This window comes from Perca flavescens, chromosome 14, assembly GCF_004354835.1.
Source record: "Perca flavescens isolate YP-PL-M2 chromosome 14, PFLA_1.0, whole genome shotgun sequence".
NCBI lineage: Eukaryota > Metazoa > Chordata > Actinopteri > Perciformes > Percidae > Perca > Perca flavescens.
In genome coordinates this window covers 9,797,613-9,824,561 of record NC_041344.1, presented here as the reverse complement: position 1 = coordinate 9,824,561, position 26,949 = coordinate 9,797,613, and the positions used below count along the sequence as shown (strand labels likewise).

At 38.8% G+C, this 26,949-nt stretch overlaps 2 protein-coding genes across 2 annotated transcripts in view; one reads left to right on the top strand and one right to left on the bottom strand.

Annotated features, from left to right (window-relative positions):
- Positions 1 to 22,749, top strand: part of LOC114567706 (zinc finger MYM-type protein 4-like) — a 31,000-nt gene extending 8,251 nt beyond the window's left edge. The window contains exons 10-37 of the mRNA XM_028596808.1: positions 1,290 to 1,345; positions 2,446 to 2,699; positions 3,465 to 3,615; positions 4,366 to 4,566; positions 5,985 to 6,135; positions 6,424 to 6,536; positions 6,874 to 6,978; positions 9,685 to 9,926; positions 11,127 to 11,307; positions 11,568 to 11,762; positions 11,965 to 12,115; positions 12,405 to 12,520; positions 13,036 to 13,176; positions 13,372 to 13,522; positions 13,640 to 13,812; positions 15,095 to 15,230; positions 15,565 to 15,705; positions 15,797 to 15,834; positions 16,007 to 16,124; positions 16,350 to 16,462; positions 17,299 to 17,485; positions 17,906 to 18,186; positions 18,271 to 18,436; positions 18,986 to 19,137; positions 20,317 to 20,431; positions 20,514 to 20,762; positions 20,988 to 21,105; positions 21,844 to 22,749. Of these exons, the coding sequence (XP_028452609.1) occupies positions 1,290 to 1,345; positions 2,446 to 2,699; positions 3,465 to 3,615; positions 4,366 to 4,566; positions 5,985 to 6,135; positions 6,424 to 6,536; positions 6,874 to 6,978; positions 9,685 to 9,926; positions 11,127 to 11,307; positions 11,568 to 11,762; positions 11,965 to 12,115; positions 12,405 to 12,520; positions 13,036 to 13,176; positions 13,372 to 13,522; positions 13,640 to 13,812; positions 15,095 to 15,230; positions 15,565 to 15,705; positions 15,797 to 15,834; positions 16,007 to 16,124; positions 16,350 to 16,462; positions 17,299 to 17,485; positions 17,906 to 18,186; positions 18,271 to 18,436; positions 18,986 to 19,137; positions 20,317 to 20,431; positions 20,514 to 20,762; positions 20,988 to 21,105; positions 21,844 to 22,075 (4,427 nt within the window). The 3' untranslated portion in view covers positions 22,076 to 22,749. The remainder of the gene's footprint in view (positions 1 to 1,289; positions 1,346 to 2,445; positions 2,700 to 3,464; positions 3,616 to 4,365; positions 4,567 to 5,984; positions 6,136 to 6,423; positions 6,537 to 6,873; positions 6,979 to 9,684; positions 9,927 to 11,126; positions 11,308 to 11,567; positions 11,763 to 11,964; positions 12,116 to 12,404; positions 12,521 to 13,035; positions 13,177 to 13,371; positions 13,523 to 13,639; positions 13,813 to 15,094; positions 15,231 to 15,564; positions 15,706 to 15,796; positions 15,835 to 16,006; positions 16,125 to 16,349; positions 16,463 to 17,298; positions 17,486 to 17,905; positions 18,187 to 18,270; positions 18,437 to 18,985; positions 19,138 to 20,316; positions 20,432 to 20,513; positions 20,763 to 20,987; positions 21,106 to 21,843) is intronic.
- A 445-nt stretch (positions 22,750 to 23,194) lies between these two features.
- illr4 (immune-related, lectin-like receptor 4) lies at positions 23,195 to 26,889 on the bottom strand. Its single transcript, XM_028596811.1, has 7 exons — positions 26,790 to 26,889; positions 26,558 to 26,608; positions 25,303 to 25,428; positions 24,986 to 25,061; positions 24,211 to 24,362; positions 23,962 to 24,086; positions 23,195 to 23,873 (listed from the first exon to the last, which is right to left on the bottom strand). Exons 4-7 carry the CDS (start codon positions 25,002 to 25,004, stop codon positions 23,684 to 23,686), a joined length of 486 nt encoding a protein of 161 aa, XP_028452612.1. The 5' UTR covers positions 25,005 to 25,061; positions 25,303 to 25,428; positions 26,558 to 26,608; positions 26,790 to 26,889; the 3' UTR covers positions 23,195 to 23,683.
- Between the last annotated feature and the right edge of the window lie 60 nt (positions 26,890 to 26,949).

The window sequence follows — 26,949 nt, the reverse complement described above, 5'->3', positions numbered from 1 at the left end:
ATTTGACAGAAATTGGATTAAAATGGAATTTATATATATACAATATAGTATTTTAAGTCACACATTTCAAGTGTTACCAATATGGGAAAAAAAGAGCGGGGGCTCCACATGCTGTACATATTGAACTATTTACATTTTTACAACCTGTCGTCGTGTAAACAGTCTGCAGTTCAGTTGAAGATGCGCTGACTTGTTGTCATGTGACTGTTGGCCTCAGCTGAGTCAATCATGGCTTCCCAATTGCGCTGAGGAGTGCATCATTTAATTTAGGGGTGTGCAAAAATATCGATTCACATTCGTATCGCGATGCAAGCTCTGCCGATTCAAAATTGATACATAGAATTCCAAAAATCAATTCATTTTTTTATTTTTATTTTTTTAATGGTGTGTATAATATTGTCCTGAAATGAGTTTAGCTCGCCATTCCCATAGATGGCGCTGCGTCAAATTCACACTGATGCCTGGGCACTTGTTATAATCAAAAGAAAAATGAGTGCAGCAGAAGTAGTTTAGTTGGCGCAAACAATGACAAACCTCACAGAAAGAATTATTCAACCTGCTCCATCCTCATTGAAGGCGAGAGTTTGGGCACATTTTGGCTTTTATAACCTTGAGAGGAAGACGGAACTTGATAGGAATCATGCTATATGCAGGCTTTGCAAAGCAAAAGTATTTTGGAAACACCACAAATCTGAGAACTCACATGGTCACCCAGAGATTAACATTAAAGACATGGACGAACAACAACAACCTAAAGTACCTAACATGCCAGTCAAACAACGCACTCTGTCAATGCTCTAAACTCCCACAGAACTCTGAACGAAAAGCTCCTTTTATTTAACGGTTTTATTTTATACTTGAATTAAATGTATTTGAAAGCTGGCCAAAGCTTGGCACTTTTGCAGTTTTTAGTTGCAAAAAGTTTTTATTTTTGTATGAAGACATATAAAGTAATATTAAACTGCATTTAATTTGTTGTTTCTTTTCTTTGAAATTGTATGTCTCCTGCAATCACATGGGAAAAGTAACTACATTTGCATACTTGTTTGCAAGATTTTTGAGTCGAATCTTGAAATAAAATTCAACATCGAATCGTAAACATTTTCTGAATCGTGCACCCCTAGTTTAATTAGTCACACGTGATTTGTTCTAAGCCCATCGCAAATTTGAAAATCCAACGATAACTTCTGTTTTTACTGTTACTGGCTACGTTAAATTATGTCATTTGATTAGTTTATGTACAGTATTCGCAGTGCTGCTAAAATCACATTCCTGATTTATTTTTTCAGAAAAGAAAAGCTCAGATCAGTTGAAGAAGGGGAAAAAAGGCCAACAATTGAATCCTGTGAGTATATTTCCTACAATGAATTCATTTCATGGAGTCACAGTAAAAACATGAAGGTGTGAGTTAAATCTGCTCCACATGAGAGCTATTTAAAGCAGAAACAGCATTTGTTAACTTGATGCCTTTGTTATTACCTTTGTTATTACTAGTACAGAGCCCGTTGAAAATGTGCCCGTTTGGAACGGGCGATTGCTTGGCCTGTGGTATTGCTTCTTGTAGAATTCTTCAAAACCAAATTGTACCCCAAAAATACTTACAGAAGGACCCCAAACCGCTTACTCCACTGTATAGCTTACTACTGACTTACAGTGTAAGCTACGTCTACATCAGAGGAAGACATTGTAGGCCTACATACCATTGTATTTAGGACGGACCGATTCAGAATGTAATCACAAAATATCACTATGACAATGTGGAGTAATCAGACATTATCCTCATGGACTCAGGACGCAGTGTGCTACCCACCCAGCCCATTATGATGAGAGCTAATCAGCAAATAATTATTTATTATTTATTCAAAGTCAAAGACAGTCCAAAGTAGTGCTACTTTGCACATTTTTGTGGGTCTGAGGTGTATTTCACATTTTAGCTGCCAAAGCTCTGCTGCTTTCTACGACCCTCTGTGTCTGGTCCTGCGCTGTGCTCACTTAGTGTGCAGTGTGAGAGGGGGAGTGGCCAGTGGCTAGAGCGGCAAAAGCAAATGTTTGCTTCTTTTACCGACAATATCTTTTGCATTTCTAATCCAAACAACGTCAACCTTGGCACCACACTTACTCGTGCCCGTAGCAAGACACCTGTCAAGTTTGAAATCCATCAGACTAACGGTTCAAGAGATATGCGCATAATACACACACACACAGACAGACAGACAGACAGACAGACGTTCCTGCAATATATAGATTTATAGATTTATAGATATAAGATAAGCTATTAGATAGATAGATAGATAGATAGATAGATAGATAGATGTTTTAAATAAAGCTGTCTTCTGTGTATTTACATGACTGAATCAGTTTGTCTGATTTGATTCGAGCGAAGCTGCCTTACATGCGAGACGAGCCATGTCTCCTAATCATTCTTGTCATTCATTCTAATCACAGAAGGACGTAAAGATCAGTCAAGACTCCACTGTGAACGAAAATGATGCCCCTGCAGCTGCTGAGTTGGACAACACATCAACATTCATCATTGAAGCCTCCTGCGTTGCATGTTGCAACTGTGGGCAGAGACTGCCGAGAGGAGAGACGCATTACCAGCCGAAGAGTTCACTGGATGTTTTTTGTTCAGCCAAATGCCTCTCTGAAAGACATCCGCACAGCAAATTAGCCACCAAAAATTGCTACAACTGCTTCCAGTAAGTCAAGGATGTTTTTCTTTGTGCTTTTCAGATAATTACATTCACATTTGTTAACAAAGTTTAAAAGTTATGATAAATAATCTGCAACTATTTTAAAAGTTGATTAATCATTTAAATGATTTGTTCCCACAACTAAAACATTTAATTTCCTCTTTCTGTCTTTTGGCACATGTGACTACTGTTCTTCGTATTTATTTCATTATATTTTAGGAAAAAACGGGCTGCCTATGTGCCCAAAGACTTAATATATGATAAGAAAATAGCTGTATTTCAGAAACTACCAGAAACTGGTATCTATTTACTCAAAACAAGTTGAATATCAAAGGATCAATGTACACACATGCAGTGTATGAATATTTAATTTAATTAAATAATTTTATTTTACATGTCATCTAAAAACTTCAAATGTATAAGGTTAGATACTTATTATGTCCTACCGGATTTCAGGCCAATCAAAACAAATTGCTATAAGTGGGGAATTGTTTTCAAGAAAACAAATTTCCCCTTTTTTCAGCTTCTTAGTTGTGAGAATTTGTTGCTTTACATTGTAAATGTAAGTATCATAAACTAAAAAGTCCTGGCTTGTTGTGTTTATCAGAGATTTTGTAGATTTTGTTTAGTTTTGCAGGTCAAGCAGAGCAAACACCTTAAATTAGGGAGACTCGAAGTACTGAAGCAAAAGATATTCACCCATTCTTTGGAAAAACTAAACAAAAGCAAAATTTTCTGACAGTGAATCTCATCTTGATCTCCTTCCCTCAGGGTGATAATGCGGCCTCAGAACATTATCCTGGCTCCGGTGGATGATTCAGGAACTATGAAGGAATTGTGCAGCGACACCTGCCTTGCTTCTGTTAACTCCAAGAGAACAGGACCTTGGTCTGAGTGCAAGATGTGCGCCAAATATTGCTACGTAAGGAAAAATAAATTGATTCTTAGTTTTTGTTTGACTTTTAGTTACGTCAATTATTTTAACATGTATTACTCTGAGGATTGTGCAGTTATTTGTTGGTGTGATATAGTCTATATCCTTGATATTCCACTTCCGGGATTGCTCTGGTGCTGCAGGATATTCCCCTGGATGCATTTATTTTTCGCCGATTTCCTTTTGCTTTGGCTTTCTTTTTTTGTTGGAATTTTAAACTCTGGTGGATTTATGAGGACTATAGTTAACTGCTCCTCAGATCTCTGCAGGGTGAATCGACACAGCTAGCTATCTATCCAATTGGAGTTTTCTCTCGCACAACTTTTTTGCAGCGGCTCCGTCTGGCGCTTAGCACCGCCCATGAAGATTGTGATTGATCTAAAGAAATGCCAATAAACCATCCCGTAATGCTATAGCCAGGAGTAGCCAGACCTCCCTCCGCTCTGCAACGTGTGGTCTGGCAATGCGAGACTAGCATGATATGATATTTCATGGTCAAGTTTGACTGTAAAAGCTGTTCTATATTTTTCTTTTTGTCAACAAATCCCATGAGAAGACCAAAACCATCAATGCCTTTGTCTTGTCTGTCAACACTTTTCAACCAGCTATATCAGGCTGTACTTGTTAGTAGGATCAATTAATTATATCCTTCTCATGGGATATAAAAAAAAAGACAAAAATAAAGATTCAGAATTACCACAATACTATACAATCCACATGCTCCTTTATCGTCCTCAGTGCAAATTCAGGATGACCCTGGATGGCTTGATGCAAAGAATTTGCAGCGACTGTTTCATCAACTACCAAAGAATCAACAACTTACCGGTGCCTATTTGTGACGTCTGTGGCTCCGTCGGCCTCGGCAAACGGATCCTGCTGAAGGTGGACGACAGCAGTAAAACTATCTGCAGTGAAGAATGTCTCATCAAGTTCAAAGAGGTGCAGAAATCAAATGTCAAAATCACGATCACTTCATTTGACCAGGACAGTAAATATTGAAGGGTAACTACCGTTTTTTTTTTTTTCAACCTGAACCCTATTTTCCTACTTTTTTGTGTCTAAGTGACTAATGGCAACAACAATCTGACATTGCTTCAGTATTAAGCGAGATTGCTGAAGTTGGCAGCGGTGATACGTGCTACAATGTAAGTTAATAGGGCAATTTTTCAGCTTGTATGCCACTGACAGGCTCAGATTAAAATTCTATGTGTCTGGCAACATTATGGAAAGGATTTCTAAGGAGGTTGACCTTTCTGTTAAAGAGTAAGATCCTTTTTTTTTTTTCTTTTTTTTTAAACATAAAAACATTGCTAAACCCACCAGACTCCAGGGAAATAAACAGTCATTTTAGCATCGTAGAATACACTTAATTCAAAGTAAACAGAAACAAAATAAAACTATGAAAAGCCGTTTTGGGTCGTCTTTCCACTTTTCTAACCATCGCAACTCTAGTTTTGGTTGAAATAAACATATGGTTTACTGATTTACATGTGAAAATATATTTGCTCTATACATGCTAAAAATATTGCTTTTTTAAACGGAGTCTGGTGGGTTTAGCACTAGCGACTTCAGAGCTGTTTCTGGTTCAAGAGAAAGGTATCAAAGACGTTTTAAAGGTCTATCTCTGAAGGGATCATTTCCATTATGTTGAATTAATCTGAGCCTGTCAGTGGCAAAACCAGCACTTTGGTGAAGGTAAATACAAGTTGGACAATTGCCCTATTAACTTACATTGTAGCTTGTTTCGCCGCTGCCGACTGCAGCGATCTCGCTTAATGCTGGGCCAATGTCAAAGATTGTTGTTCCCATCAGTCACTTAGACACAAACATAGGAAATTGGGTCCAGGTTGAAAAAAACAGTAGTTACCCTTTAAGGAACTGGTGTTGGTATATCTACAACGTCCACATTAGCAATGTACAAACTAGCACATTATTATGCAGTACTGAAGACCATGCATATTACTAAGCTATAAATACACCAAGCAGTGTGTTTATGTACAGGCAACATGAGTCAGTCTCTTAATTATCAAACCTATTTCCTTACATTTTGCACAGATTAAGTTGTGTTGCATTGATTAGGAAAAAACTAAATAGATAAGTAATTAAATATTTTCTCAGACCAAAAAAGAAATTTGGATAAAAATGCTAGTGAAACAAAACATTTCATCTTATATACAAGTTAAGTAATTTTTTTTTTTTTTTGGAGATAGATTCAAAGAGTGGAGTGGCAGCAAAGTGGATTGGTTGTTAAATAAACTTGATAGATCACAGGTTCAAACACTGTTATAAGACTCCCATCTGATCCTGCACTGTGCCTCACTTTGTTCCTCTGCTGTGTTTTTTAAATATCTTTACAGAAAGTTCGGGCGCCTCAGCTGTGCCCCATGTGCCAGACGTCCCATCACTTATCAGACATGGTTGAAAAAAAAAATGATAAGGGCATGTTGGACTTCTACTGTAGCAACAGATGTATGATGGTACACAAGGCTCAGTCTTCCACTGTGTCAGGTACTGCACCGACTAACTCGAAAATAAAACTATCTCTTCCCTCCCACTTTCACTCTCATCACTGCCTTTATTTGCATTGATACATACTTCTGCACAGAATTATTATATATTATAGAATGATTTATGATATTATATTATGAGCCGTTTACAAACGTACGACTAAGAATAGGTTGTCTCTTCACTGAGTTAGAGCTCATCTGTTTACATCTCTTCAGCAAAGTCTGTAGATCATCATATGTTTCATTTGATCCATATCTATTTGATACATGCTTTACCATGTCTTTATAGGAAGGATGAGCCTATCACCTCAAGAAGATGACATTAAGGATGTGAAGCCGTCAATATCACCTGAAGAGAATGACATTAAGGAAGTGAAGCCGTCCATACCAAATCTGGACTGTGTGAGTATTATGTGTAATAAAGTTTTCTGTAATAATTGTAACACACCAACATCAAGGCAGGAATTTAAACCACAGCATGTATATGGTTTCTTTCAATTTTTGCAGTGATGTGTGTCGTGTAGAGTATAGCAATTTGACCAATTTTGTGGCTGATAACATTAGTTGCACTTGCAGCAAAGTATTTCTTCTCTGGGTATGTTGGTACGTTGCGGTATACACACATAATAATGTAGATATGCTGATTTACACACCAGTTAAAATCATCACAATTCTCTACAGAGACTTCTGTTGTTAAAGTGACACAGCGAATCTGGCTCTCTCTTCACTCCTCATCCAGATAAAAGAAGAGCCCATTGATGAGGAGTACAACCAGAATCTCCCATCATCCATTTCCACAGAAAACATCAAGGATGAGCCTAAAGCAGGAGATGATGTGGCCAAGGTGGGACACATTAAACGCTTCATAGGAGATTAAAAAGTCCTCTTTTTACAAGGGAGCATAACATATGTAGACAGATGTATGAGCTAACATTCATTACATTAAAAGTCCATAAAATGTTACCTACAGGTGAGTAAAAGTATTTAAAAGAACACGCCGACTTATTGGGACTTTAGCTTGTTCACCGTATCCTCCAGAGTTAGATAAGTCCAGTTGACCCTTCTCATCTCTGTGCATGTCGTTACATGGATGTATTAAGAGATATAGAGGTTGTATATTTTGTTTTTTTATAGTCGCAATAGTTTAGCCTGGAAATCTAGACGCACCATAGCGGCAGCAAATTTAATTTGCAGCCAGGGGGGTCTAGGCACTCTGCGTTGACTTGCGAGCTGGAAAAACAAAACTCTAGTCAGGCCAATCACATCGTGTTTAGAGTCGGTGGGCGGGGCTTATGGCTGCCGCTGCTGGGAACAGCGGTTTTCTGTAAGACTTGCAGAGTTGAGCTTTTCTTTGAAAAAGAACAAAGAACGACACAGAAATCATTCTTAAAAAAAGATGCGGCCTGGATACGGCAAAAGTTTAATTTATCAACTAGCTCCGCTACCTTCTTCGTTGCTCTGCCTGGTTGTAGCGCTATCCTATTATGTGCAGAGGGAATTTGAAAGACAACCGTTTATCCCACCCCTCTGATTGAACCCTGTCAATGGTGAGTTCCCAGACCCAACATCTTGATGTGGGTCTGGCTTGTCAGGCTAACAATAGTTTGTATAGTCTGTGTATATAGTTAGTCAGTTAGTTTATAAAGTTACAGCGTGTACAAATAACAAGGTCACATGAGACACAGCAATCTTTTAATGGTCCCATGACATGGTGCTCTTTGGATGCTTTTATATAGACCTTAGTGGTCCCCTAATACTGTATCTGAAGTCTCTTTCCCGAAATTCAGCCTTGGTGCAGAATTACAGCCACTAGAGCCAGTCCCACAATGAGCTTACCTTAGGATGACCTTATGACCTCATATGGAACAAGATTCCAGATTGGCCCATCTGAGCTTTCATTTTCTCAAATGATGTTTCATAGAATTCCAACCAAAAACGCTGACCTGATTAATCTATGGCTACTTGCTCTGGATCTAGATCCAAACACACCTGTAGACATTATCAAGTACCATCGGGTTTGCTCAGAACATTTCACTGAGGACGACTATTTTGAAAAAATTGAATTTGCCACACGGACCATGAAACGTGTGCTGAAGTATACGGCCATCCCATCGATAGTACAGACAGGACAAAGTGGATCACCTGCGGCTGCGCTAAGTGTTGCGTTATGTTTTTAGATGACTACTGTAACAGTGTAATTAGCTAGATCTAATGTAACGTTAGTGACACTATTACATGAATAGGGTGGTCACTACTATTGCAGTTGTTCCCGGGCTCCATGTGTCCCCTGTAATGTTGTTATTGTGTTGTCACGAATGCGCTTTTTTTCAGGTACGCTAATCACTCGCCCAGTAGCAGTGCAACATATAAATAGGAACATGTTGGCGTTATTTTGTTACTTGGGAGCAGTAGGCTAGATGGAGCCAGTTACCTCCAGGATCTGTGCAAAGCTAGGCTAGCGGTGGGCGCGTCAGACAGAGTTACGACACGCACGGAGATGAGAAGGGTATGTATGGACTCATCTAACTCTGGAGGTACGGTGAATAAGCTAAAGTCCCAATAAGTCGGAGTGTTCCTTTAAACGCTTCATAGGAGATTAAAAAGTCCTCTTTTTACAAGGGAGCATAACACATGTATGATGTATGGGCTAACATTCATTACATTAAAAGTCCATAAAATGTTACCTACAAGTGAGTAAAAGTTTTTCATAAAACTTTGAGACTAAAATGAGTTGTTTTTCACTGAACAATACACCATGTTTTAGAAGCTGACCATATGTTTTTGTTTTATTAGAATCAAATAAATTTAGTGGATGAAAAAGTACAATATTTTCCTCTGTGGAAAAATGTTGTGGAGTTAGTGCTGCACAATTAATCGCAATTTTATCGAAATATGCACTAGTGCAATATCCAAATCGCAGAGGGGCACGATATATGTTAAAAGGCAAAATATTTGTCAAACCATTCTGAATGAAGGATTGTGGTCCTGCAGACACGTCCTGGCCTACAAATCCTATCCTACAGACTACAGAAAACACATTTGTTTGGTACAGATCCTCGCAAAAATCACACTATAATCATTTTAATTTTTTAAGATTTAATATTAGTCAATGAAAATGAGAATAATGATACAAATATGATCATCATTCCCTTCAATATCTTGAATCATATTGCAAACGCAATATCAGTCAAAATAATCGCTATTAGATAATTTCCTCATATGGTGGAGCCCTAAGTTGAGTGGAAGTAGACAGACGTAAAATGGAAATACTCAATTAAAGTACAAGTACCTCAGTACAGCACATGAGTAAATCTACTTAGTTACATTTTACTGAGTTTGAAATGGATCTTTCTCATTTAGGATAATTTCATAAATATAGATCCTGATCATGCCTCCCCTCCTTAAACAATACTTGATTTAACAGTGATATGAATAGTATTGTAGACTTCACTGATACTGATTAGGAAAACCGTAGAAAAAACACACTAGTAGACATTAAGAAATGTATCCAACTGTCCAGCAGGTTATCTTACTGTTTGGTTTCTGACAGGAGGACTTGAAGATTGGTTCAGTCTTCTCCTTGACGGGAAACTTGTCTACGCCCACGTCTACAGCGCCCACTCTCGCCCATATGGATTTGCCTGCATCTTGCTCCAACTGCAAACAGGTCCTGGTGGACGGGGAGACTGTTTACCAGAGGAAGGGCCACGCTGACATCTTCTGCTCCACTCCCTGCCTTTTGAAATGTTACCAAATGAAACAAGTTAAGAAGACCTGTCACTTCTGCCTTCAGTGAGTCATTCAGTAGTTTGTTTCATTTGCTGATCAATGCCATCTTTATTGCAACATTTCTCCCTTTCCTCTGAGAAATTTCAATGAATTCATTTTAAAATGTCTTTCCGCTAAACTCATCTCCGCTTAGGGCTGGGTGATATGAAGAAAATCAGATATTCTTGACCAAATACGTTGACAAGTGGTGCTTTCACAAAATATTTTTTACAATGAGATTTCAGATAAATAATCATCAATAATATGGTAAACCGTTTTAAGTGAAAGTGTAGAAGAAAAAAAAGAAAATTTCCAGCTGTATACTGACTATGTTTACATGCATGCACAAAAATAGTGTGATGTTAAAACAAATCCGCAATTCTTCAAATGATATTCCCTCAAAATGTTTCACAACAGATTTTCTGAGAAAATTGAGTTTGTAATAATCAATTTAGACAATGTAATTTTATATCACAATATCTCAAGATAGGATTTCATCACAATATGATTTCATTAAATTACATATATAGGCATATTGAATTATTGCCCAGCCCTTTCTACATGTTTGTGTGTAAATCCCCTGACACACTAACCCGATGGCCGACCGTTGGCAGAAAAGGCAGACTGACTGATCAATCGGCTCCCTGAGGTCCAAAAAGTGCCTCAGAACACACCGAAGCGACGCCGACTTGAGCGTGTAATACGTCTCCATAACAGCAGGCGCCGCTAATCTGTATTTTTGCCCAAAAAATGAAAAATGGCAGCTGATTGGACGAACGCGTCACGTGGGTCTGGCTGCTCTTGGATTTATCAACTGGGCATAATGGCGGCTCGTTCAGAATACGATCTCATATTTTACGAAGATAGTTCACCAAAACGTGTTTCTGAAAACATTTTATGCGAGAAATAGGCAGCTGCTGAATCTGTCTTCATTTCAGATCGACAAAGGTCAGTTTAAAAGATTTTCGTCAGATTTTGAGAGGCTTAGTCACGCTCATCCCTCTCGTCATGATTAGAGTCTGACTGCCCGCCCTCCGACGCAACAAGTCAGGTCGGCCAAAATGAAGGCCCACAGCTCCTCGGACGGACGACGGCACGGAACACACCAAACAGACTCGAGTCACTGACCTCGCCAGACTGTCCGACAGCCGATTATCAGGTTGGTGTGTCAGCGCCTTAAGATTGCAGACTTTAAACTGATCACATTCCTTCTTGTACTCTCAGGGGGATAGCACCGCAACAGGACATCCTCCAGGCCCCGGTGGATAATGAGGGGACAATGAAGGATTTCTGCAACCAGTCCTGCCTGTCCTCCTTCAGCTATAAGAATATCATGTCCACCAAAATACCCCTTGTGCCGGTCTCGTCACAATCACAATGCAGCATGTGCAGCAGATATTTCATTGTAAGAAACAAGGGAACAGAGTCCAAAAGATCTAATTCTATTTTATGTTTATTTTTATTGTTAAAATGACATATAGTCATAAAGTAATACAAATATTTTTTTTAATCCTTTTTTATGAATATTGAATACAAAAAATAAATCTTCATCTCACCCACAAACATTTCAGCTCACTGCCCCTTTGTTATCCAGGTTTATATGAGTAGAATTGAAATAAGCATGAATTGTGTGTGTGTGTGTGTCCTTTCTTTATCCTCCTGCAGAGAAAACATGAGATCATACAGGAGGATGTCGTCCACAAGATCTGCAGCGATCCCTGTTTTCTCCGCTTCTGCAACATTAACAACTTGTCCATCTGTGAGAACTGTCATTCCCCCTGCAAAACACCTGTCATGCTCAAGATGGAGGACGGCAGCAAAAAACTCTGCGGTGCAGAGTGTCTGGCCCAATTCAAACGGGTAACAAAAAAAAGAAACATCTAATTATAGTTTCAACAAAAAATAAAACAAAAGTGTTATTTAAAGTCGACACTTTTAAAAATATAAATGCTGTGAAGATATATCAAAAACAAAACTGCAATAAACTGAATATTAAATCTGAAGTTAAATTGAGTTAGTGAATCAACAATATTTTCTCTGTGCTGTTTTTATCACTTTGCAGAAAATCAAAACACCGCATCCGTGTGCCATGTGCCACACCGCCCATTTAATATCAGATATGTTTGAAAACAAAAACGGTGAGGATGTGGTGGAGCTCTTCTGCACCAGCAGTTGTGTGATGGCATCCAAGATCCAGGCTGTCAGTGCATCAGGTACGGGACTGTAACTTTGACAACACAGCTGCTCTTTCTCTCTCTCTTGTCTATAAAAAGGATTCCAGCTTTCATTGAATCAAGTAGTTCTGTCAGGGGACCTAAAAGTTTAATGCAGTGTAGTCCAAATTCTTAAAATGTAGGTTGACATGATTAGTCTACTCCCATGAAACCTCAGAGCCCCGCTGAGGTTTTTCATTGCATACATGTGATATTAGTACTTGTCGTATTAGTATTTGCATTTACCATTTGGCCAAGTTTCTATCATGAAATCTACTTCTCTCCACAGGTACTCCACTCAATTGTGACCACTGTGGTAGGACTACATTACCAGCCTGCCACCTCGCCATGTCAGATTCCTCCATCAGGAACTTCTGCACTTTAACCTGTGCCATGTCTTTTAAGGTAATACAACCTGCAGCTTTTACGATGTTCAAAACTCTTAATTCTGTGCTAAATGAACCAGTAGTGGTAGAAGTAGCTGCATTTATCCTAGAAGCTAATAGTTGTAGAAAAAAGAGCCAGTTGGTATACCAACTGATCAGAGAGCATCTTTTGTGCCTTTTCTCCCTGAGTGATAACTCTGAGGAGTTATTTAGGAGATTTAAAAAAAAATGTCTGTAAGTTTGGTTGGAGGTGTCAGCTGGGATCTGCTCCAGCCACACACTATAGGATAAGCGCATATAGCTGATGGATTAATACATTTATCCTACCAACAAAAGTACTGTTATATCTTATTCCTATGTTCCAAACACCTTCACAAAAACATAAAGGAGCCATGCTGTTGCATTGGTTGACATGTTCCTTCTTTAGAATGGCCAGCCTACTTTATGACCGTGTTACCTGTTGTATTAGATACCATATTCATATTGTACAGGTTTAAAACCTTTTGCATATTTTTTGTTTTTTTTGTGCCACAGGAGTCCCAGAAAGACATGGCCGCTAACTCAACGGGAGCCGCTGATCCAACCCAATGTGACTTCCTCAAACCACCAGAGAAACTGCCATGTGCCCAGTGTCGGCGCATTATAAAAGCTTCACCCAAAGTCATCCAGAAAAAGGTGTGTAGGGTCTGTTTTTTAAGATAGAATAGGCAACTCAGCGATCTAATTGAATCTCATGTTATGTCTATTGATTTGCACAGTTTTATTTTTAGAAACAGTAATGTACATGGTGGCATTTGTGTGAATATGTTTGTTAAACTACCTGTGTGTGTGTGTGTGTGTGTGTGTGTGTGTGTGTGTGTGTGTGTGTAGGGAAAAATGTATTTTGTGTGTGGCCTGAGCTGTTGTCAAGAATTTAATAGGGTCAACAACATCATGGGCAAGTGTAAATATTGTAACAATGAAAGGATCATCAGACACGTTCAGAAATTCGACGGCAAAGACCAAGACTTCTGCAGTGATGGTAATGCAAGATGGTGGAGCCTTGTTTGTATAATGAATAATATTCAGATTCGGACAGTGAAATTCAGGATTAAAAAATTGTCAACAATCCCTGAGCCTCTCCTTTCTCTCCTGCCAGGCTGCAAGAGGCTTTTTCAACATGAGCTGGAAAACAAGTGGGGAAAACACTGCGGCTGGTGTGCCTACTGCTTCTCCTTTTCTAAGACAGTGGTGACAGCAAAGTATGAAGGCGCTGACAAGGACTTCTGCTCTGAAAACTGCAGCTCAAATTACAAAATGCTTCTCTGCCATGTAAGTACTGGTGGGAGTTCACCCATCGCACAAATTACCTGCTCGTTGTAGACAATGTAGTATTCAAGCTTTAAGTGGTTTTGCTTTTCTTTATGCTATTTATTGTACATTTTGTGTAGCTGTGAATTTACAGCTCACAGCAACTTAATAATATATAGTGTTTGGCTTTTGTTTGATATTTAGTGTTGGCAAATGGCTTTTTATTGTGTTTCCTCTTAGTGAAATAATAGACACGGAAAAGACAGCATTACGTAGCGCCTTTTTTCCAACCTTATTCAATACAACAGTTGCGATGTTCCTGTCAGCTATCTGCTCGTGCTCCAGGGAAGTGCATAAAAGTTTTCTTGGTATATCCCACAATCATGTCACATTGGAAGCAGCAAAAAGTGAACCGCAGCCCAAGCCGGTAAACCACCTCCACCCCAGCTGCTGTCCCGAGCACGTCAACAGCCTGCTGCAGTTTTAGTTTTATTCAGTTTTTAATATCCAATATCCAATGCCGTACAAATGCTCCAAAATCCAAACCCCAAGTTCATTGGGTATCCAGGAAACCAAGTGTGAAGTAGAGTGGATGAACGGTTCACACATACAGTACAGAGACGTCCCGCTGTATAGGATAGATATATTTGAAAATAAAATAATTATTGAATTTATTTGTCCACGTTCCCTGAAGGATTGTTTAGAACACTGAAACAATTGTTTCTTTTGAAATGTTTAGAGTTATAGTTATTGCTCCAGGTGTGCATTTGCAAATAAGTCTATATATATATATATATATATATATATATATATATATATATATATATATATATATATATATATATATATATATATTTATATTTGTTTTTGGGAGGGTTTTGTTTGTTTAAATCATCACATTGTTTTATGGTATCGACCTCATTGTCAGTTTATCATTTTATGCACTCAGCTTCTCACCAAACCACTGGGCCAGTTTATTTAGGTTTCATTCAAAAGATTGGCAAAACATTTATTTGATTTAAGACATTTTTAAATCAAAAATTATAAAAAATGCAGCTAACTTCTTGAATAGACTACTGAGTATATTTGAGTTTTGGACAGTTGAAGACATCACTTTGGGCTCTTTTGTTATAGACCAAATCATTCATTAAGACAATATTCAGTAGATAAACTGACAATTCAAATAATCCTTAGTTGCAGCCAACCTGCATATAAGCAAGTCTAAAAACTAAAGTTGTTCAAATTGATGATAGCCATGAGGTGCTCTGTACCGATTTCACAGTAACTGTCTGCTTTCTCTCAGGTTGCCAAGTGTGACACCTGTGGCCTCAACGGTAAACTGAGGCAGAGTCTTCCCATGTTGGGAGAGGTCAAACACTTCTGTGACCTGAGATGTCTCTTACATTTCTGCAATAAAAAGGTCCAGATGGTCAACACAGGTACCTATTGTTATTGCCATTCAATGTTTTGTTTGTCTGTTTCATTGCTTCACTAACTGTGACTTTCTTATTGTTTATGTCTGATGTTGTAGTCCTTGTGGGACCAAAAGTTAACATCAGAAAAAAAAATCACAAAGAGCCAAACCGGACATTTACTTTACATTTTATTTCAGCCTTGTCCAGACATTGTGTATACTTATTATCTAAAACTCCCAGTTTTAATTTTCTTTCTGTGGTAGCAATGAATACACTGATATGATAATCTTCTTAGCAAATAGCTAAGAGATCAATCACTTACAGCCCCTACTGACAACTCTTTCTTTCCTGCCTGCAGTCTCTTCACCGCCCAGATCTTCAGGCACAGTGGAGTCCTTCCCCGTCATCGCTAACGTTATCTCACTTGCTAGCGCTTTGGCGAGGCAGACCAGTACCTCTGCTAGCTCTGCACAGCATGGTCTACACACACAGACATTATGTATGCACATACTGTAGAAAAGCTATTTATTGTGATAAATGAAGATAGAAATCTTTGTTTTTCTGACTCCAACTTTGTCATTTTTCTACAGTCTCTGTCCCTGACATTCAAACAAAGGTTGTTGGACATGTAAGTTTACTACAAAAACCAAGTCTTCCACATGGCTACCATCTATCCTTCTGTTAACTTTGTTAAAAGCTAACGCATGTACTCTCAGCACATAATGTTTGAATTAGCTAAGATATAACCAATGTTTGAATTATTGTTATTAATTGTTAATTAATATGTGTCTTTTCCACAGGCCAGTGTCCAAACAGTCCCCAAGGAAATGAAGAACAAGTCCATGCTCTGCACGCCGTTGGTCCACAACAAGGGAGTCTCCTGTACCACACAGACTGTTGACACAGAGGCACAGACAGGTAAAGAAAATCATTTACAGGATTTTTTAAAATGCTCAGCCAAATTGAGTTTTTGTGATGCAGTGCAAAAAAATGCACCCTGTACCCATGTGTTTAGTTTTGTCCATATGAGGCTTACACACACATCTTTACTCCTGGTAAAATATACAAATATGAAGATTTACTCTTTCCTGGATGAAGAGTTTTGATGTTGGTTGTGTTTTCTTTTTTTGTTGTTGTGTGAAGACAACTTTGTACCTAAAGTCATAGTCCTGCCTGTCCCAGTGCCGGTGTACGTTCCTCTGCCTATGAACATGTACAGTCAGTACACACCGACGCCTCTGGGCCTGCCTTTACCGGTATGTAAAACAACCTTGACCATTTTCATGTTACTCTAATCTCACAGAAGAGCTTCACTGTTTTCTGCTCTGTTTTCATGCTTTAAAATCTCAACTCTGGATTAAAGTAGTTTAGTAAGTTTTCTTTACATTTGATGATTTATCCCCACAAAAAAATTAAACTGAAGTATCTCCCCGTCACTGTAGGTTGAGATTTTAAGTTATGACATCCAACTATAAATCGAGGAATCTCCGTGCGTTTGTGTCTCCCGCATGTGCAGTACAACAGAGGGGGCGGGGAGTTGCTCATGGATGTATTATAAGACCGGAGTTACTACATCCCTACAACTAGAAGGCTCTTTTATTGTGGTTCACCGGCAACCGGTCTCGTGCCAAAAAGTACAGCTGCAAAAAACTGATTGCTGAATCTCTAAAAGAGCAGCAGCCGCGCCGTGCCTCACTGAACCGCGCTTAGAGTTTGGCCTAGACAAAGAAATAGACAAAAAATACTGGGAACCAAGCAATCGGCCTATTCTGAACAGGCACTGCACAAATGGGCACTGGTTAAAGAATTGTGGGAAAAGTATCAAGAATCTCTGTTTTAAAGGGATAACATTTGGGGTCTTCAGGCGTCCTTGTGCCCAACCATTTAAGACACATACAGCGTAACATTATAAATCCAGCCTCCCCACTCTGTCCACCTTCCCTTTGGTTCCTGTCTATCTGTACTGTTAAATTACTGTAAATATCAAATGTCCTAAAAATATTTTCATGCTTGTCTGGTTGGGGTTAGTCAGCAATGCCTCCACGTGTCACTATCAGATTTAACAGACTTTCCCAAACTGTCTCCGCTGCAGCTTCCTGTGCCCGTGTTTCTTCCTGACCCAACTGTAAAAGTCACGAAGGAGAGGATCCCCCCCGACCCGCTGGAAGAAGAGCTCAACTTAAAGTCTGAGAGGAAGAAAGTGCAAGATGAGAAGAACAAGAGAGAACACAGAGTGGTGACAAAAGAGGGACGAAGACAAGAAGTTCATGCTCCGAAGGGTAAGACATTGGATGAACATGAAGGGAATGGATGATACTGTTGCACTTTGGACTTGAGGAAGGATAGCCCAGAGAAAAGGCTGGATCAAGAGATCTTTTTGTTTTTATTGTGTACATCAGTGATTATTGGCTCTGTGTTAGTTTGTGTAATATAATTGTGCTGCCATTTCTTGAAAATTTGATTTAGATCCCAAACCAGGTTAAATAAAGGCCAAAAAGGCAAATATTTAAAATGCTATTGTCGTATTTCATAAATTTCAGGTAAATGTGACATTTCATTTTTGGAGATTATTAAGACAGATGAGATTTCAGGTTTATAGATAAGCCTCCTCTTTGGTTTGATGATACATCTAAAACATGCAAACCCTTCGGCTCTATACTGGTGTGTCCGTAATTTATTATCATCTTCATTATTTTCAGAGCACAGCAGTAACTATAGTGAAGACTTTGATTCAGATCATCAGGCCACTTTCAACAACCAGAAAGACTCCTCCTCTGACACCAGCTTTGGGTCGCTCAGTCGACCAAACACCCACAAAAAAACACCTCGGTTTTTAGAGGTGGGCATGCACAGGGAGCCTCAACCTGAGCTCCCACCCCCTGCTCTGGAGATGAGGGGGGATCCCCAGGGCTCACCGAGCGCTGAATCGGCCCCAATGCTATTACAACAAACTGTGGGGAAAGTCCACAACAAGAACAAGGTAACAAACCAACTGGGAAATGAGTTTAGAAGCTGTGGTTTAATCTTCTTGTGATGTAATCTTGTCTGTCCTCCCATATCGAAGGGTCGTAAGCTGCAACAGTCGTCCAGAGCAGCTGAAGAGGAGGCTTCTCAAAGAGAAAAGGTCATGTCTAGGAAGCTCCAAAAACTTGAGAGTCAATGTGGAATTGCCGCCTGGAAGAGATGGATACAGTGGAGGAAATCACAAACCAACCTGGACCTTGTTTCTTGTATGTTTTTCTGTCTTTCTTTTTTTTACAATTTAGGGATTTTTGTAAAAAAAAAAACTATGTATAGATCTATACAAAAATAATCCCTGTAAAATCATCACTCAACCCGCTAGAAGTGTGTGGCTTTGTCTGTATCTACAGAGACCCTGTCCTCTCCCTGTATTTTCATTTTGGGGATGTTTCTGGGTGTCAACCTCTATAACAACGTCGTGACCAGATTCCAGATCATAAGCATGCATCCAATAGGAGGCTACAAAAATGGCAAATACAGCGCAGAGAAACAAAACACAAATATAGTGTGGCGAAACGCCAAGCAGACAAATCTTGTTCCAAAAAAAAAGTGAATCTGTGGTGTTGGCGCGCACTCTAACTCTCGTTGAACCGTGGAGGAGAGGCAGACTTTGAATGTTGTGTTTACAAACCACAACCAACAAATGCCACTCGTTCTGCGTTTAAAATTTAGTGTACATTTTTAGCAGAACAAAACTTATCAAATGCAGGTTTAAACAGATGTTAAACACTTTTCTCGTGACTCTTTTCTTCTGTTAGATCATGCTGTGACTTTAAACGAGGATGTTCTTCGCTGCTCTGCGTCCGAGCTGAGCGACAGCCTCTGTTGTTTCATTACTGAGGTGAAACGACCTGATGGAGAGCCGTACTCCCCCGACAGCCTGTTCTACCTCTGTCTCAGCATACAACAGGCAAGATGAGCAGCACTGTACACACACATTTACAGTATGCTATCCATGACTTGCTGTGTCAGACATCTGTCTTTTCATGGGTATGTTTGCCCTTTTGTTCTTTTTGAAGCAGCCTTTTACGTCTTTTCCTGTGAAATTTTGTTACTTGTTACTCTTGTTTGGTACTTCTAAGATGTAATACACCATTCTATAAACGGCCTGCTTTTATTTTACTATTTGTAGATATGAGAAAACTGAGACCGTTAACCAGATGTTTATATAGTTATCTTTCATTATACAGGAGAGTCAGTAATAGAAAGAGGCTAAATAATCAACCTGCCTTAATTCATAATGCATCATAAAGATGTTATAAACATTCCTCACATCAACCCAATTTTCAGTAAAAGTAGCTTTCTCTTGCAGTTAAAGGATTTTCTTTATTTTTTATGAAATTTTACGCTTTAACGTACCAACTCTTACTCTGGGCATAAAAAGTAAAAAAAAAAAAAAAAAAAAAAAAGTTTATTAAAAAGTTCTAGTTTATTAAAGAAAATTGTAAATTAATAAATACAAATGGTAAAAAATTGACAATTCTCCAAGAGTAATGCAGTTTAAAAGGCTTTTTAAAAAACATCAGAGCAAAAAACAAAAACCGCTCATGCAGTTTAAAGACTAGAAAAGGACACACAGTTGTTAAAAGCAATAGAAGCAGTCGTGTCGAATATACATATAGAACAACTTTGCATACGAACAGGACATCTAAGTAACAGCAAGAAGAGGAAATACATAGACATGCTGATATGTGTATGTATTAATTATCCATTGTTTTAATTAATCTGTAAGTGTTTAGTTGTCTGATGTGAATTGTAATTAAATTCCACTCTCTTGAACCTCTGGCCGACCAGGCTGACTGGCTAAAGGCACTTTTCCACAACGAAGTAGTGCAGTCTCCCTTTTTAGACCCCCTAGGAACTGTGTGTTTATTGCGTTGATTCTATCTATTATAACACTAAATAATTTTCCAAAATCTAATTCACTGTATTGTCACTAACTGATAAAGGGACTGATTTAAGTCTCACCTCTACAGCAGCGCCCTCTGCTGGAAGCATTCATACATTCATTCACCTTCACAAATCACTTGTATATGGTCACCCAGTTCTTGTTGTTTTGTCGGAGTGTAATTTTGTCGTTTCTCTGTAGTACCTGTTTGAGAACGAGCGTATGGAGAACATATTCAGCGATCTGATCTACAACAAGTTCTCCACAAAGTTCAACAACATCCTGAAAGGTTTCAAACCTTCAATATCAGCCAGCGGTGAGTCACCATGTCCTTTTTTTCTGCCTCTGATCACCTCAGATTGACCAGATTTCTAATGGGTCTCTCCTTCTCTCTGCAGGTTATATCCATTCCCGTGTGGAGGAGGAGTTTCTCTGGGACTGTAAACAGTTGGGGGCGTACTCCCCCATCGTCCTCCTCAACACCCTCCTTTTCTTCTGCTGCAAGTACTTTGGCTTCACCACGGTGGAGCAGCACCGCCAGCTGTCCTTTGCTCACGTCATGCGCTGCACCAAAACCAACCAGAACAACACCAAGACCACCTTCCTGCGCTTCTACCCGCCAGTATCCATAAACAAGCCAGAGCCAGGTACCAGTATGGCTGTGGGTCAAAGTGATGTACCTGATTATATTTTAATAATATTAATTTAACATATAAAAGTACTTAAACTTATTCAAAATGGATTATTTCAGAGACATTTTGTTCAGCTGCTGTATATGAAAGTTTAATATTTTAGTTTTAGGCCTATTTTACTGCATATGAAACGATAGAAGCAAGGAGTGTTAAAAAAAAAAGTGTGTATGTGTGTGTCAGATGTAGACGGAGTACCAGCTAAGAAGCGCAAGAAAAAAGAGAGTATGGAGATGATGGAGAACACCGAGAACCCTCTCCGCTGTCCAATCAGACTCTACGAGTTCTACCTCTCCAAGTGGTTCGTAGCTATATATTTTTATGCATTTTAGTTTAGTCGTGTTATTGACTCTTTGTCCACTGTACTACTTTCGCTCCCACCTGCTGATGAGATGTTACGATTTAAGATATGAGCAGTATGGGATTTTGAGCCGCCATAATCCCGCCCACCGACTCTATACACGATGTGATTGGCCTGACCAGAGTTTGGTTTTTCCAGCTCGCAAGCCAACGGAGAGTGCCTAGACACCCCTGGCTGCAAATTAAATTTGCTGCCGCTAGATTTCTGGGCTACATTTGACCCATTGTTTAGTTAAAAATATTGATGATACCAGCTTAAGATGACAATATTTATGTGAACAAGGTGTCCTTTTTTGTGTTGCAGTTCTGTCGTCTGTCTTTAGTGCCTTGCTGCCTTGTTTTTTGTAAAGCACTTTTTAACATGCTTTTTGAAATGTTGTAATATAATAACTTATAAACATGAGTTAAAAAGATGTCGCAGAAAAGAAACTTACATTAAGTGAAAATTGCACCCAGATATTTTCGGGAAAAGAGAGTAATTTCATATTGCTTAACATGTCCAAGTGAACTCGATCATCTTTCGGAGCTTTAGGTAGCTATCATCAGCCTCAAAGTTTGTACGATACCACACCGAGTACATCCAGGAAGACAAGTCAACACATCAAAACACAGTGTACTGTAAAATAATTATGAGCTTGTTGTTACATCTTTATTTTCTCTTTTGTCTCCTTCCATCCAGCTCCGAGTCGCTGAGGCAGCACACCGACTTGTTCTACCTTTCTCCAGATGGCCGTTGTGTTCCCAACAGCCCTCTGTGGTTCTCCTCCACCCCTCTGGACGACGGCCCCATGGAGGCCATGCTTGTACGAATCCTCGCCATCCGAGAGCTGCAGGGGGGAGATAGAAGAGGTGTGGACCAGCGGGGGGGAGGTGACACACGGTTCGTACCTGACGAGGAGGATTTGGAATGATGAAGGGCAGTTGGAGAATTAATTCCCTTTTCTTTTTTTTTTCTCTTTTTTTTTTTTGGAGATCTGTGTTTAAATTTGGGCATTTGCAACCAAATACATTCCATCAGACAGAAACTTTACAACCAGCTGCTATTTCAAACCATTTCAGTCATTTGGACTTGGAACTGTTACTGTTGCACACTTTAGCTGCTGTTTCAGGGGTTTTAGCTTAGACTAATTTAAACTAAATGTCAAACTTCAGATAGATGTCTGAATTAATCTTACTTTTTTTTAATTGCTGAAAAACTTGGTTGACCACGCAACTGCAACAAACCGCTCAGCTCCCTTCGTTTCAGCAGCCTTCTGGAAGGATTCAACAGATACAAGAACCTTTTACTGGGAAAATTCAGCCAAGAGTGCAAAAACATATACAGTCTTAGCTTCAGTACTTCTGCTAACACTTTCCCGTCTCATTACTCGCTCCACAACATTACCAACCCTCAAATTCTGAGTTAGCCGCTGATGTCTTTTAACTTCAAAAGAGAAATGAAGAACAAGTTTACGTTAACTGCTGATGTGTAGTGTTCGGCAACTTTTTGTGTTTGTATCTCTGGAGTCAGTTGAATGTTGCTTTCAGCTGTGACTCGGGATTTAGTTATTTTTTATTTTCAATAAATACAGATTTTGAAAAGTAATCATTGTTTTACCTAACTGTTATTATGCATATCTCCAAAATGGAAAAAGACCAAGAAAGATTACTATTGCTGCATGTTATATACAAACACTTTTTTTAGGGAAATATTTTTTTTGTAAAATTCTTTAGTTACAAACAAATGGAAAACACATAAAGACAGTTTCAAAAATTGTTTAATTAATTTTTTTTTTTTTTTTTTTACAGTTGACCCGAGCTGTTGTAGCTCAAATTAAGAACATCCGTAAAAGCTGGTTAATTCTGTCACTCACTGCACATTTCTTCTTCTACTCTACTACATCTCAAAGGGAAATAATGGCATTTATACTATACTACATTTATTTGACTTTAGTTACTAATTTAACAAATTAAGATTTTTGCACGCAAAGAGCTTATAAAATATAAAACGTTGTTATAAATTAAACTACCAAACAGATTAAGCAAGTACAGCTGAAATGATTATTGGATTGACAGAAAACAAATTGGCAACTATTTTGATATTGTTTAAGTATTTCTTTATGCAAAAACATTGCATTGTGAAGGTGTCACTTTAGGCTCTGTGTAGTTGTGTAGTTACAAACCAATCAATTAATGGAGAAAATAATCAGCAGATTAATTCATAATGAAAATAATCATTAGTTGCAGTCCAACACAAAACAGTTAAAATGAACTCCACTTCAACCAACTATAACCGTAAAATCCTACTTTCACATTAATGCACGAGTAATAATCAGTAAACAATAAACAATCCCAGGGGACGTTTTTCTACATTTAGTACTTTTACTTTAAATACTGTAAGTACATTTCATTGTAATGTTTGCAGGGCTTATTTGTTTATTTTCCTAACATTAGCTGTATAGAAATAGCATTGCTCCACTTTCTGCATCCTGTCCTGAGCATGTGTAACGGGCTGAGTGAGACTTGAGCTGGACTGCATATCAGACACATTTTAAATGTGCAGCTGTTACTTGTTTCTCACAAATACGTCTGTGAGGCACTTTGCAGGATTTATCAAACCAATAGTTCAGTTCTCGAGCTCCGCCTCTCTCCCCCATCCTCACGCAGTCCTCTCCATCAAGATCTTCTCCTTCCCAGTTGTCTGGATCTCCAGACAACCAAAAAGTCAAACTGAGATATTGGGATCAGAAAGAACTGGTTCAATAAAACTGATTACTGTTATATTGGAAATTGACCAAATTGTTTACAACAGTCAAACCTGGTGTCCAGTGGCGAGCCGTCGACCCACAGCCATGTGCCCTCTGTCTGTGAGTCCGTCAGTCCGATCCAGAACTTGTCCTCATCGTCGTTCATTTTTTCTCTCAGTTTCAGCTCCAGGAATGTCTTAAAAGGAAAAGTTGATGAAATCATCAACATGTGACATCACTTTTCTGTGCTGAGAGACCATGTTAACTAATGTGTAAACATATGATGTGATAAAACATGAAGCTGCAGCATTGTGGTATACCTGCTCCTCTCTGCTGTCTATCTTAACCAGATCTCCATGTTGAGCTATACATTGATGTCTGCTGAGTTCCCAGGGCAAACGGTCGGTTGAGAAATAATAGCACTTCCCTCCGTGAAGCTCCCAGCCTTCTTCACATTTCTGACATGGCTCATCTTTAAAGAGATCACAGCAAAGACTTCAGTCAGGTGCAACAAATCACTGTTTACGTTTGTGTGATTTGGAAGCAGCTGTAGTTTAGACGTGAAAGAGTTTGAATCGGAGCATCTGAGACAATCTCTCAATCCATCACTGTTTCTTTTATCATCAGACGAGGAGGATGCATGTAAGAAAGGCAAAAATCCATTGGTTACTCATTTTCATGTCAGTAGGGTTTGGGCACGTTGGCTGCACCTTCTTGCATTTCTTTACTTTGGAGCATTGTTCTGTTCTTGTAAAAGAAGAAGATACAAGATTTTCTTTTTATCTGGATCATCTCTTATTTGAGAACCTGATCAGAAACAAAACTCTTTCACGGTCCAGTAAGTTGAGTAGAAACAAAGAGAAATAAATCACACAATAACTCACTGTTTACATTTGTGTGTTTTGGAAGCAGCAGGAGTTTAAACGTGCAAGTGTTAAATCTGAGAGCAGCTGAGATTATTATTATTATTATTACAGATCTGTCAACTGTTGGAATGAAACTGAAAACTGACACATTTTGAAGTGACCTTGTAGTGTAGACCTGCGACTTGTAGACTGAACCTTTTTAGACCGTTTCAAAACCTGACCGGCTTACCTGTGAGATTTCTTTTCATGGCTTCATGCTCGTCTCTGTGTCTGGAAACTTTTCTTGTTTCGCAGGTTCTCAAAAGCTGAAGAAAACCCAGAAGTACAGGTTCAAATCAGTCAGTGCTTGATCAATTTCTTTAGAAGAAAAACTTCAAATTAATCACTGACTAAATGTTGAAAGGACTAACGTGTTGAACTAACAAAATTCTTAGTTAAATAAAATTTTCCACACTGTATAGTATACTCATGGAGGTCACCCCAAACACCAAAACCTGTTTTATTCTCCAGTGTAGCTATGGGAGTCCATCTACATGACAGACTTACAGAGACGGCAAATAACAATGGCAGCAGCTGCCAGGAGAGCACTCAGAACGAACAGGGCCACTCTCTCTGAGGTGACCTTTGACCCTCCACGTGGCACCCACTGTTGTTGGGAGGTTGGAGCTTCTGCTGTTCATCAGTTAGAAGAGACAGAAATGTAAAACAGATGTGAGAATAGATAGGTAGTGATATGTACTTATCTATATGTTTTTTTTCTTCTTCACCTGCTTAAGCACATTTTCTGTATCGCCGTTGCAGTTCTCAAAGAATCAAAGAGCCGTGTAATATTATGATGTAATAACATAATATTATAAAGTTAAGCAACAGCAACATGCCACCAAGAATCCCATTACAGTGCTTAAAGAATTTGTTCAACATTTTGTGAAATAGGCTTCTCCTCTTACTCTGGCTTTATTGCAGAGTTAGATGGGAAGATTGACACTTGTGTGTGTGTGTAAGGTAAACATGAAGCTACAGCCAGCAGCCTGTTAGCTTAACTGAGCATAAAGACAGGAAATGGGTGGAAACAACCGGCCTGGCTCTCTCCAAACTTCTTCAAAATTATCCTAGCAGCACCTCTAAAGTTTACTAATTAACCGTGTAATAATCCTTTGTCTCCACACTCATTGCCTGCACCTCAAGGTGGCAGCGAGACTCCATAAAGATATGGCTGCCGTCCAAAAATTAGTCGTCTATATACTTTGATACTTTGTTTTTTGTACCGATTAAACATTAGTGAACTTTAAACTGACTTTAAATAAATGATACATTATGTTTCATGCTTCTACAAGTTAGTAATTATTTTTAAGAAATTTTGAGATTTAAATCCAAAAACGTGAAGTTATTTTTGCTCCATTACATGGCAGCAGTTTCCCACGTTGCTGTTGGTCCATGGCAGTGCAGAGGGCTGCTGGCATGACACTCCCAATTTCCTGTTGGTCACCGTGTTAAGACCGATACCAAAACTAGTCATGGTTTGTTCCTCATTTTTTCTCTGCCTTGACGTTGTCTCTTCACTCTATTTTACAGTAAATTCACATAACCATTCATTGATGTATATTTAGTTTTAAGAATCTGAATCTGTAAAGTAACTAAAGCTGTCAAATATAAAGTGAAGTAAAAAGTACATTTCTCTCTGAATTATTGTGGAGTAGGCCCTAAGTATGAAGTAGCGGATAAGAGAAATACTCAAGCAAAGTAACTTAAAATTGTACTTCATAAGTACAGTACTTAGTTACATTCCACCACTAGGTATTACCTTCTCTGTTGTCCTGTGGATGGCTCATTATACGATCAATGAGGAAACTTTCTGTAACAATAAGCACAAAATCAATATCCTTTTGGAAATAATTTGTGTAACCGTAGAAGTGAAGTTTTACAAGATAGATAGATAGATAGATAGATAGATAGATAGATAGATAGATAGATACTGTAGATACATACATAGTGTAGATACATAGAAAGCATCAAGCAACATATTCAAAACTCACCACTGACTCCTGCCTGCTCTTTTTCGGCTCCTTAACTTAGAGTAACATCAAAGTTCAGCACGCCATCAACACTGAGTGACTATCAAACTTCCTGTTGGACCCAAAGATGTGTAGGAGGCTTTTTTTTTTCTTAAAGAGTCTAGTTCCCTATACACATAAT